Below are 13,355 nucleotides of genomic sequence, written 5' to 3' on the forward strand. Positions count from 1 at the left end.
AGGTATCATTAATAATTCTTAACATCATATTTAACTTAACTTATACTTATATCATCTTAATATAATCTTATCTTATCTTAATCATCTTAAATAATATCACACCTGCATCAGACAGTCTGCAAATAATAATTGGCATTTTTTAACCTGCTTGTAACACAGATTGATGGAGTTTATGACATCGAGATAATTCAGATAGCTGCGAAGTTGACTTTAAAATACATTTGTGATCATTTCTTAGCTACTCTCTCAACAAAAAGGGTCAATTCACCCAAAATATGAAAAGAAAAACACTGTGCATCAAAGTTATTAAAAAAAAGTCCAGGCTTACTAGCTTCAGGCTTTCATCTTTATCAGTGGAGTGGAGTTTGCTCACTTGTCTGTTGTCATGATGGATTATGATGACTGAGCAAACTCTGCATCGCTGCTGAACACTGTGCATCTGCGCAATGCAGCATAAAACTAAACAGCATAAAACAGAAAATGCAAAATAAGTGGAGCCTGACATAAAGGTAGAATAAGTAAGATTTGTCAGTTGCTCCCCAGTGACCTCTTGTGATTGTATTTGCTGATGTTTTTTTTAGGTCTCTGTTACTGATGGACCTCTGAGGACAAAAACTTTCCTCGCTGCTACTTTCTGCCAAATGTAAAAATGACACTGGGATGAAAAAGTACAAACACATAATTTTTTCATATTTTTTAAATGAGAGAGAGATCCCTTTCATTGGTAATGTTTGTTGTTGTTTTAAAGCAGGTTATTTAAGCAGAGGGAATTTAGGAGAGTTAAAATGAATGAAAAAAGATGTTAAATGCAACATTGACAGTCATGAAAACTAATGAAGTGCAGGAAAAGAAATATATAATGTGCATTTAAATTTCTAACTTTGTAGGTCAGACATAGGAAATGTAAATGTCTGGCCCCTTGGCAACACTTTTAATTTTTTCTGTTGTAATTTGGGTGAACTGACCTTTTGACTGTCTAATAAAAAATTACACTGCAAGCAGGTTAAATCAAATGCTAATAATTTAGCATACTGTTTGACTCAGGGTTGAAAATATAGTAACATGGCTCTATGCTCTATACAGAGAAATGTGGAACTTGAAGAGAAGGACGTCTGTGCTTTTTGTGGGCTCCACTGGACTTTCTTGTCCACTGATTTCATTGGTGTCACCGTGTGGCATGAAGTTTCATTTCACAGCTTTTATTTCCCAAAGGAAATAAAACAAAGACGTTTTATTAGGTGCCTGTATTGAACGTTTAATAAGTGCAGCCCACAGAGCAGCAAACAGCACTCCTGCTGGTTGGAGAGTGAAGACCGCACTGATGAAACAGGAAATGGCCAGAAGGGGATTCAAGAGGAAACATTCAGCTGTGAGAGCCGTCCATACCTGTGCCTATAGACTGAATATCACATGGAGGGAGTCCAGCTGAAATGTGAAATGAAGGGGTAGGGTAGAAAGGAAGGAGGGATAAAGAAAAGCGGGGAGAAGGAGGAGGAGAGCGTCGCGAAGCAGTGAAGCGGACAGTGTAGAGGGGTCGGGAGGGAGGAGGAGGAGGAGGAGGAGGAGAGGGGTGAAAAGCAGGTTTGATCAGGGAAGCTGGTTAAACTCAGTGGAGGAAATCCCAAAAAACAAAACAGATCAGAGGAGACGTGAAAAGAACAAGCATGAAAAACAAAGAAAGACTGCTCTGATGGAGAAATTCACACTTTTCTGTCTTTCCAAGGGGGAAATAAAAGCGCAAAAAAATCAAAGCACAGTCCGGCAGTCAGGGTGAAGGATGTCAGGTCTCTGCGAAAAACAGTGGAAACGTCTGAGCGGTTAGATCACTTTGCACAGCCCCCAACAGCTGCTGAGTGCTCTCGCTGTCAGGTGGGGTGGCAGTCTGGGTCTTTCAGGTCCACTGATGGATGACAAGCTTCCCCATCTATGCAGAGCAGCATTTAACTAATGGGAACGCAAGCGCGTGGGTGGATTAATACACCAACCAGCTGCTACTGGATGTACCTGGTTTAAAAGCTCAAACACATCCTTAAACAGAATTCACATCCCGCTGCTGCTGCTTTTGGGTTAAAACCTTGCAAATCATATTTTGGAGGCTTTTATGGTTATTATTTTTGCGTTACATGAAAGATAAAAGAGGATGAGGAAGTTTGATTGCTCTCATATCCTTGAAAACCCTTCAAAATCTGTAATTAAAAACTCAAAACACATGGTTTTCAGTCTGAAGTGAGAAAGAAATTGCAAAGGAAGTAGCTAAATAAGTTCTCTTTTCCCCCAAAAAATTCCTCAGAAGTTGTCTTTCAGAAGATGCAAGGCGTTCAGTCTGACAGCAAGAATTTATTATTCTTAAGATCTCCTTGAGTTCAGTCAAAATTTATTTGCTGTTAATGAACAGAAAATTCCCCAAGAAGACGAAACTGGAAACTGAGCCGAAACTGTCAGTGATTACTCCTCCGATTACTGTTATTAGACCCGTGGTAAAATACCTGCCAATTGTTTGCTAGAAAACAACATCATGGCCGATCAGATTGCATTTATGTCATAAAACAAACATAATATCAATAGAAAGGGAACTAAGACACTTCCTGAAGATCTGATCATGCAAAAAGTGTGTGTCAAACATATTTGGGCATGATAACAGCACCAAAGTTTAACCCCGTGTCTGGACCGCAAACATCATGCATAGTAAGTGTAAGGTTGAGCAAAAGACAAAGAGAGTGCCAGTGGCTGCGCTCAAGATGTGTTGGCGATCAGAACGGAGGAGTTAAAAGCTTAGCACTGAAGTTGTCTTGTGGCAGTAAATGTATAGTGATAGTTACAGTTTGCAAATGAATAAATGCAGCTGGAGAATTTCAGAAAGTTCCCGTCTTGCTTCCCAGCTGCTCAGTAAAGTGAAGGGAGAGTCTGTGGGAGAACAAACTGAAGCTGCTACATGGCTCAGGAGCACACTCTGCTCCGTCTAGGCTGCAAAATGTAGATTAATATATCAGTATATTTAGTGTTTCAATCGGGCACACTTCGCTCACTAATGACTGAGGACAATCTCCCAGCTTTTCTTGTTAAAACTGGTTGGGAACAATTGGAGAGTTAAAAAACTCTGCATTACAGAACCAATGCAAAGTCTTTAGTGTGACCCTTCATACTGGAGCAGTGACATGCAGAAGTCTACTGAGGAGAATGGGGGAAAAAATGTAGGGGGTACAGGTTTGTTAGTCATTCATAAATCCCCACATGACACCATAGGAAATGAGACCTCCAATTATCTCCTATCACAAGACCAGGCATCAACCTTACATATATGCGTGCATTGTTGAAAAAAGAGATTTATAGTGTAAATAAACGCTTCAATTTGCGGTTACTTCTATGAGATGCAGCTGAGCCTGCATGAAGCTGCTGCAGACAACTATCTATGGCATGAATTCTGCAAGTGAAAAATGCATCTGACATGCTTGTGGTCAAGACAGGGGGTTAAATCTACTATTAATTAGACAAACACCTGAAATACAAACGTGCAAATTCACCTGAGAGACACAGATACAATGTACAAACATGTGGCAGGTATTTGAAAGAGCAGAAGTGCTGAATTGGATATTGTGCATGCTGCCTCGGGATCTTTCTGTTCTCCTTGCCTGTTGTGGCCTTAATGGATGGACTTTTTAATGTCTGCCAGGACTTCAGACTGATAGTCAGCTGATACTGGATTTTGAAGCCAATTTTCTTTTAAGTAGGATTTTACAGTGTAAAAATAGACTTGTCAGCACTCTCTGGTGGACAAATCAAGTATTGTTAATTAACCTCAAACCTAATTTAGTATTTCTATCCATCTGCAACAAGCAAATGGATAATTTACTGGTCTTGCCCCAATTTAGAACTACTACTTTGAAAAGTTGTATATACTTTAGATAAAGTTTACTTTCTTACAAACACATAAAGGCAGTGGTGCCAGTGGAGAAGAACTGATGAGTCTGATGAGTCACAGACTTGAGTTTCAGCTCTTTGCAGATCCTTTGTGAAAACTGACAACTTGATTCTAAATCCTGACTGAACTTAAAGATCAGAGGAATAATTGAATGAATTCTGTTTTGAGAATGTTTTTCTTTCCTTAAAGATATACAGTCGTATAACTATGAGAAGAAGGAGACAGTGTTTAACATACTCTCTGAGGTCTGCATGATCAGAGTCTTGCTGTACTGGCCCACTCCGCTGGCATTAAAGGCCTTCACTCTGGACTTGTACGTGCTGTTGAAGTGGAGCCCGTCCACAGTGCAGATGGTCTCCGTCCCCACGTACACTTCCTGCAAAAACACACAGTGTTTCCTGTTAAGCTGACAGATACATCAAGTGCGTAACTGTGACACAGAGACAGTCCTGTCGGCTTCTGCTTCTGAAGGAGTGTCCCTTTTGGATTCGGCGGTGAGCGTAATAATAAGTGAGAGTGTGAGTTTGTACAACCGAGCGTGGGAGAGGCAGCCCACACCGGTGTATAAATAGACATGGGGACACAACTTGCCAAGCTCAGCGAGGCGCTGCGTTGGCGAACCTCAATGAGTCACAGAGTAGAGGAGAAAGAGAAAACTTCCTGCGCCATTTGGAAAATAGTTGTTTGGCGAAGTGTAGATACACAGGTATGAGATGGAGTTCATCATGAGTTCAGGTTAAAGAGATGCACAAACTGGACGGCAGATTGTGCAGACAAAAAAAAATCACTGTGACATCAATGAACAGTGAACTTAAACCAAAAAACGGCAATTTTTATTGAGAGACTACTGTATTTGAATAGCTTATCTTGGTTTATTGTGGATTTTTGTATATCATGTTGTATTATGTTGCATTTTAATATGATGTGACTTTGTACAGCTTCAATCTTTGCCATATCTAATGCAACAGATGGTTTGTCGCACAGAACCATCTGGGAACTCATCCTTAAAAACAGTTTGGAAAAGGGCAGGAACTTTCCAAAACACACTTGGCAGTTGATTGGATGAACCATCTGTCTATCATGTTTAACACAAACTGTTGCAGCAGCCGGTTGCAACAACTTTTCAAACAAAGTGTCGTTCTTTGCTCATCTTTCAATGAAGAGATACTCTCCCATTCTGATTTAACTGGTGCTATCACAGTATGTACGCTAATGTCTTCAGGAGCCGCCATTGTTTGCACGAGACGAGTTCCTTCCACAGACGCTTCACACTGTCATCACACCTAAAACCACACCCGTAGCAGCCAGTGGTCTCTCCTAGGATGCTAATTAGCTGCACCACTTTTGGTGCCGGACACAAATGGATAACTTGAAGCCTGGCAAGATGGATTCTCACATGATCTTGTGAATCCATCTGCCTTGTGAGGTAGATTTTTGCCAGGTGCCTCTTGTAAAACAGATTTTTTTTTTCAGTGTGGACTGCCTGATAAAATGCAGGTGAAATAAATAAAAAAATAAATAAAATAAAACTGAACTCTGGGAAACATCCCCAAGCCATAACACAATTTGGCACGGACTGCCTATCAATTAACAGTTAGAGGATGCAGTTGCTGAATCTGTTGGCAGATAGGATGTAAATGATCACCCTCTTATGGAAGAGTTGTAATTAAGACTGAAGGATGAAGGCTCGTACATACAGACAAACACAGAGTGAACTGTGAGAGGAGTGGCTAGCTGGATTTAGAGAGGAGAGGCGACTGACTGAAGGTTAGTGGTTGCTTTTCCTAAATTAAAACGCCGGATGCCTCAACAAACAGCTGCTAGAGCATTCACATTACACAGGGAGTGTTTAACCGATGCTAGAATGAGTCTAGAAGAGTGTTAACAACTGCTGTACCATGTCAGTCTCCTCACAAAGCACTGAGGTTGACAGGGTCAGTGTCTCCCTAAAAGTGTAAAAGTCAGTGAGACAGAAGGTGCAGCCAATTTTGTGCACGTGCATGTGCATGCAAGTCCAATATTTAGATCATCATCTCATGTTTTGGGGTCAGTGAAATATGTGCAAGTAGAGCATTATAAGCAAATCAAACCACTTTAATTATGCTGCACCAGTTGTTTAGAGGTTTCAGATGGGCATGTTGTGCTTTTTAAAGGCTCTGAAATGATGGAAACTTCCAGGAGACTCCAAACACCCTATAGGAGACTCCAAACACCCTATAGGAGACTCCATACAACCTACAGGAGACTCCAAACAACCTACAGGAGACTCCAAACACCCTATAGGAGACTCCAAACACCCTACAGGAGACTCCAAACACCCTACAGGAGACTCCAAACACCCTACAGGAGACTCCATACAACCTACAGGAGACTCCAAACAACCTACAGGAGACTCCAAACACTCTACAGGAGACTCCATACAACCTACAGGAGACTCCAAACACCCTACAGGAGACTCAAAACACCCTACAGGAGACTCCATACACCCTACAGGAGACTCCAAACACCCTACAGGAGACTCAAAACACCCTACAGGAGACTCCATACAACCTACAGGAGACTCCAAACACCCTACAGGAGACTCCATACAACCTACAGGAGACTCCAAACAACCTACAGGAGACTCCATACAACCTACAGGAGACTCCAAACACTCTACAGGAGACTCAAAACACCCTACAGGAGACTCCATACAACCTACAGGAGACTCCAAACACCCTACAGGAGACTCCATACACCCTACAGGAGACTCCATACAACCTACAGGAGACTCCAAACAACCTACAGGAGACTCCAAACACCCTACAGGAGACTCCAAACAACCTACAGGAGACTCCAAACAACAACCAGGAGACTCCAAACAACCTACAGGAGACTCCAAACACCCTACAGGAGACTCCAAACACCCTACAGGAGACTCCAAACACCCTACAGGAGACTCCAAACAACCTACAGGAGACTCCAAACAACCTACAGGAGACTCCAAACACCCTACAGGAGACTCCAAACAACCTACAGGAGACTCCAAACAACAACCAGGAGACTCCAAACAACCTACAGGAGACTCCAAACACCCTACAGGAGACTCCAAACAACCTACAGGAGACTCCAAACAACAACCAGGAGACTCCAAACAACCTACAGGAGACTCCAAACACCCTACAGGAGACTCCAAACACCCTACAGGAGACTCCAAACACCCTACAGGAGACTCCAAACAACAACCAGGAGACTCCAAACAACCTACAGGAGACTCCAAACACCCTACAGGAGACTCCAAACAACCTACAGGAGACTCCAAACAACAACCAGGAGACTCCAAACAACCTACAGGAGACTCCAAACACCCTACAGGAGACTCCAAACACCCTACAGGAGACTCCAAACAACAACCAGGAGACTCCAAACGAAATCCAGGAGACTCCAAACAACCTACAGGAGGCTCCAAACAACAACTAGGAGACTCCAAACACCATCTGGGAGACCTCGGACACTGTCCTCTAAAACAATAAATTCTTAAAAAAAAACAAAAACACTTTCTGTAGAGTTGTATTTCTATAGAACTTTGTTAGGTATTCTTCACACTGTCACACTGACTGTTCTGAGTATTATAGGTGAGGGATAATGTACAGTGAGCAAGTCATTATTGTGAAATAAATCTACAAATTAGAAAAACAACCACATCAGAAATAAAATATTCTTGCACATTGTCGCAAGCTTCAAATGAAAGTGTGATATTGTTTCACACATCCAAAAAGTATTTCACTTATTTTACCATATTTTAGTTACCGTGTGGACAGATTTTATATAAATCCATTACATGAACGACAAAAAAGAGCAACAGGAATCATAAATTAGGTGGATTCAAGACAACAGACCAACAGACTGGGTAACAAATATAACTGAAAGAGAAACAGATGTTAGTTTTTTATATTTCTTATTTTTCACTGTCTGTTATCTGTTCCTTTGTTATTTGGTGTTTGGTCTAATCAGTCTGGATTTCATTTTAAGCGTGCTCACACAGTACCTGGGTTTCAGCTGGGAAACCGAAGCAAGAGGTTTTTCAATTGCTCACTTTGAGAAATATAAATATGTTTTTTTCTGCAAAACACTTTATGTAAACCCTTCACAAAAGAATCCAAAGGACTCAGACTCAAATGACATCCACAGAACTTTTTGAAAAGGTGCAAAATAAAAATATCACTTTTCCTAAAACAAAAAAAGTAAAGTTTTGTTTTTAAATGAATCATTTCAAAAAATTGTGCAGGTCCAAAATGAATGTTTTAACATTTGGTTTAGTAACCTGGCAACCACTGGACTGGGTGTCCAGGTTAAGGTGTCTGGTTAGCTGTCTCAGGGATACTATTATTTGGTATGTGAGTGGTACTATACAGGTACTATGGCACTTTTTTATGAATAATAGAAAATATTTATATAGTTTAATACTATTCATCTGGGTGTCCAGATTTTTGATTGAGTTTCAGTTGGACAGAGAGTGAATAAGTCATTATCTAATTTACATTTTCTCCTTTAAGGTGATTTTGAACATTTACAGGGTTTCTGCAGGGTTTAAGTTAAGAAGTTTTACAATCTTTTTAACTCCACAAAGAATGCAATTTATTACCCTTTTCACTGTCATACCAGCCAGAGAATTAATCATGTTTTTTCAGTGCTTCCCAGCAGCACATCACAATAATTCCTAGTAATCTAATTAATTGTATTAACATGACCTGGACCTCGATAAATCAGAAGCGATGGATGGATTAACAAAATAAAAATGATTAACTTCATTTAAGTTTTTTCTTAAGTCATTACTCGCCTATTATGAGTCACCGAGCCTCCAAGCTACCGTAGCTAACAGCAGTGACAGTGTTTGCTGCAGGACAGATGGTTCAGACTGAAACTCCACAGAGGTACTGAACCGCCTCCTGCAGCACAGTTCGCCGTCGAAACAATCCCACTCTTAGTTTACGAGTGTGCAACATCTCTTGACTACGGATGAATATTAAGGCCAGGCATATGGGGAAAAAAAGAGAGCAGAAAGTTCAGTTTTAATTTTGCATTCTAAGAAAAAACTCAAAATGTCAAGAATAAAGTTGAACTTTATTTTTTAAAAATAAACCAGGGCTGGAGGATTCTTTTTATTTATTTTGCATTTTGAGAATAAATCTGAAAAAAATCTTCCCTCTCTGATTTATTTTTTCTTACGTTCGGGACTAACACTGAAAGTTTGACTTCATTCTCAGAACACAAACAGAAACGTTTTATAAATATCTTTTCAACGGTATTTAAGACTTTTCAAGACCTGCAGATACACTTTTTCTTTTAAAAAATCTCAGATGTGTAGGTTCCTATTCATGTCACAAAATTGTTGATCTTTGATTCAACTTTTGTTAGTAGATCTTAAGAGTGAAAAATGTGCATGAGCACTTTCAGCGCTTCATTTACTTTCATCACAAGGAGAAACATATTTCAAAACAGTCCTACTGCAGCAAATAAACAAGGGAACAAGATAGTTTGTGACACCATTAAAAGAGAGTAGTCTCTTATATCTTTACTGGTAAACATTATTTTCTTGTTTTCCTCTGCGTACTGAGTCTGTAAGACAGGACTCATTTGTCAGAGCACTGGAGAAACGCTAAAAAACTATATTTAAAATACTCGTCAGGCGGCTTCATTGCTTTAAGAAAGTAGAAAGATCTCTGTGAGGGATTGTTATGAGAGTCAACAGGCCCACGGAGCTGTACTGCACTGTACGGAGGGACCTGCAGGTCTAGAGGTTGCACACTGATATCCTCCACCATTGTGCTGAGCCTATTGTTGAAAAGGTTTAAGTTGCCATCATAACAAAGCGAGGGCCTCAATGTATAGAGAACTAGGGAGGGTCTTAGGTGGATGGATTACATGGTGAACCTCAGAGAGGGTTTGATCGCTGCTTTGATCCCTGATCACACTTCCTGTGGGATCATCCCAGCTGACAGCTGCATTACAGACCCTTTCTCCTGGCAGCGTGTCATTCAATGCCTCACCCGTACAGTGTGTCACATGACCTGTTCTCATATCGCTCAGAGCCGTGCGGTACGGCCGTCACACGTCGACTCGAGGGATTTCAGCGACAAAGCGCTGCTTTCACATTCCCCTGGCTGAGCTGGTGTCCTCCCTGGCACCGAGAGAAGGAGGCCTTTGTTGAGACAGAGGGGGGTAGTGTTCTGTTAATGTTCTGCAAAGGTGAATTATGACTCCTGTTTTTCACTTTTTGTCTTCTAATCTAAATGTAAATCCTGCAAATGTTCCCCCTGTTTGGCTTTTACCAGTCAAAGTTTGCCTTCTCTTAAAGTCGACAGATAAATCCTGACAAGTGGAGACAAAAAGAGTACCTGCAGAGGGAGACCTACCCTGAACGGACCCCCGTTTCCATCGTCCAGCTCCAGGATGTATCCGTCCACGGCGATGGTGGAGAGCGGTGGCTGTTTCCATGACAACGTGGCACTGTTGTTCTGAGTGCAGCATTCCTCCAGCTGGAGCATAGGAGCAGCTGGGACTGAGGAGGGGAGAAAACGAGGCCAGATTACAGCCCACTGAGATAAGAAAAGACGGCACACACTCCCCGACTGGATATGACTCTGCAGTGCACGATCATCTGTTCAATATTTATCATCTATAAATTCAATCATGAATATATGAATTCATAGCACAGCATCAATCAAAGGCTTCCGCGTCATGAATATAAACACACCAAACTCCATTGACTTTCTGAGTAATTTTACATAATATTTTTACCAAACACCTTCAGTGATATCAAGCTGCGTGAAAGCAGGTCATAGCTGCAAAAATCAAATAACTATGCACACATCCAGGTCAAACTGCTTCCGAATACATTTTCATGATTAATGTAAAACAATTTGATTTTAAAAGACAAAAAGGTCACATGCTGTTTTTTTTAAATTGTAACTGAAAACTCAAAGGAGTGTTGTCACAGAAAAAGAGGACACACACACAAACCATTAGGCTCCAGAGGACATTCAACAAAGAGACTACAGGCAGAAATATCACAGTAAAATTAGGACTTAACCTCCACATTTTAACAAATTAGTAGAAAACCCTACTAGAACCCGTCTTACTGGGTTGCAAACTGGCAGAGGAAAATGCAGGCAGCATTTCCTCAAATATTGTCAAGGAGTGCAGAATGAGAGACTCAGCAACGTCAACCCTTAAATGACATTTGATACACCGGAAAAGAATTTTAAAACACTGCAGTAAAAAAACTGCTTGCCTCAAGAAAAAACTATAAACCAGGGTGGCCTGTTAGCTCAGTTGGCAGCGTGTTTGCCTCGTGCACTGAGGCTGTGAGTCCTCTGCAGAGGCCGTGGGTTCAACTCCTGCCTATGTCCCTTTGGTGTGTGTCATTCCCCCACACTCTCTCACACTTTCCTTTCTAAAAAACTATAAACCAGCACAAAAATGACAATTAAGCCACCAATATAAACCACTAGGTTGTACACAGAATATGGTGAAATAAAAAGTAAACTGCCATATTTCAGTACAAAGCCTGGAAACAAACTTAACACTTCCTGTATCTGTTTCAAATTAAAAGCCCTCTTGCATCTCAGTGGGCAGTGCAATTTTAGTATGAGGTGGTAGGAAACTTGGATTATTGTTGGCATTTTTTTAAATTCATGGTTTGTTGTGTTCTTTATCAGTAGTTTATAAATGTCATGGCAATTCATGATGCATTTCTGTAAGTGGAGACACCAGATTTCTCTTTTACTTTTAGAGCTGATAAAGTTTAGGAACTCCTGCTATAAACCCACTACAAACACTGCTGTTATACAGTATTATGGTGATTTTTCATAACAGAAATCAGTCTGACAACAGCAGACTGGTAGAGATTTACTGTCTGGTTTAAAAATAGTTCAGAAGAGACGGCATTAGCTCTCAAGAGGGCTTGAACCTTCCTCTAAGAGTTTAAAAAAAAGTCTCAGTCTGTGCTGCTCTTATCTATCAGCCCCTCCTCGAGCCCAGTCATGTCTGAATCCCTCAGATGTCTCCACCCTCATCTCCTCCCCTTTTTTTTACCTTTCATCTGAACAAAGTCCAGCTGGTGGATCGTCTGCAGGAGGGGTCCGCTGTCCAGGGTGAGGTCAAAGTCGCTGGTCATCCTGGGGGTGAGGGTCCCCTTCCCCCACTGACCCTCTGTCATGTGGACCCTCCGGATCAAAGCGTCGGAGATCTGAGAACAGCATTGAAATATTTAATTCAGATTTACTGTCGCTCATCACACACATTTGTCTATGTTCTAATGTTTTAAATGCATTCTCTACTTTAATTGCATTTTACAGAGCATAGAGACCATTTATTTATTAGCAAACTTGCAATTAATAAAGTGCATTTCACAAAACACATATCTGTTTTATAATCTGTACAGTGTACAACACCCTTTATTGTTAGTGCCTCAGTTTAGATGAAGAAAACCCCTTCTGGTCTAAAGGCATATTTGCTGTACAAGCAGAGATTTTAAATTTGTCTGCAGGCAGCCATACAATTCAGCATATATGAAGAATAATATTTAGTTGGGTTAAAAGGGAGCTTTTCTTCAAAGAAAGCTCATTTCCCTTCATTTAGGTTCCAAATTGCCTGCCCTTTTCCACAAAACGTGGAAGAAAATGATCAGGAAATTATTAGGAAATTCCAATTTCATTGACAGATGTGTATTTCCCATACAAATATTTTACCATAATTGCTAAAATAATTTGGGGACACCTTAAAAAGACAAGATGCCTCCCCACACAGTTGGGCCTGCATGCCACTATCAGGCACACAGTGTTTATTCATATAGTGTGATACTGTCAGCTGTGTTTGCTCACCGTCTCACCAGATTAAGCTCTTCAGTGAGAGCGAACGTCATAAAATCAAGACCGAACTTTTCTTTTTAGCCATCAAACTGCTGAACTCAAACCAAAGATGTCGAGAAAGTTTGATTTTAATGAGGCAAAATTGCTCAGCAGAGGAGATGAAAACCTCTCCTGACAATAAACAAACTATAGCTTGACTGTATCTACGGGTTTAGTTTTGTTTTTCACATGGAAGTAAAGTCAACTTTATCTAAAATTTATTGTATCTGAGTCATATCCGCAGCCAGTAATTTACCGATCTTAAGGAGGAAGTTCTCTTCTAAAAAGTAGATTTTCTTCCCTTGAGAAATGCCACTAAACCTACCCCTACAAGGAGCGAAATGTGTGAAAATTTCAGCTTTAAAAGGGCAAAATTCAAAAACAGACTATCATTATTTTGCATTTCCTCATAAATAGATGTTACAGCTTCAATTTCTGGCCATTCTCTTGGACAACAGTTCCCAACCTGGGCGTGAAGAGCCCAACATGAGTTGCAAGAAAAAAAATATTTCTGCTATTCAAATTTATTTGGAAAGCACATTTCA

The 13,355-nt window shown here is 40.6% G+C and overlaps 1 protein-coding gene across 2 annotated transcripts in view; it reads right to left on the minus strand.

The window, feature by feature from the left end:
• Positions 1–13,355, minus strand: part of trim9 (tripartite motif containing 9) — a 60,082-nt gene that overhangs the window by 9,868 nt on the left and 36,859 nt on the right. Inside the window, exons 5-8 of one of the 2 annotated variants that reach the window (XM_084742680.1) lie at positions 11,996–12,149; positions 10,315–10,460; positions 4,157–4,295; positions 1,387–1,425 (exon numbers count right to left, since the gene is read on the minus strand). In XM_084742680.1, the coding sequence (XP_084598806.1) occupies positions 1,387–1,425; positions 4,157–4,295; positions 10,315–10,460; positions 11,996–12,149 (478 nt within the window). The remainder of the gene's footprint in view (positions 1–1,386; positions 1,426–4,156; positions 4,296–10,314; positions 10,461–11,995; positions 12,150–13,355) is intronic. The other variant, XM_084742681.1, reaches the window with a different exon arrangement.

The sequence above is a fragment of the Lutjanus erythropterus genome, chromosome 18, assembly GCF_056507025.1.
Source record: "Lutjanus erythropterus isolate fLutEry1 chromosome 18, fLutEry1.hap2, whole genome shotgun sequence".
NCBI lineage: Eukaryota > Metazoa > Chordata > Actinopteri > Lutjaniformes > Lutjanidae > Lutjanus > Lutjanus erythropterus.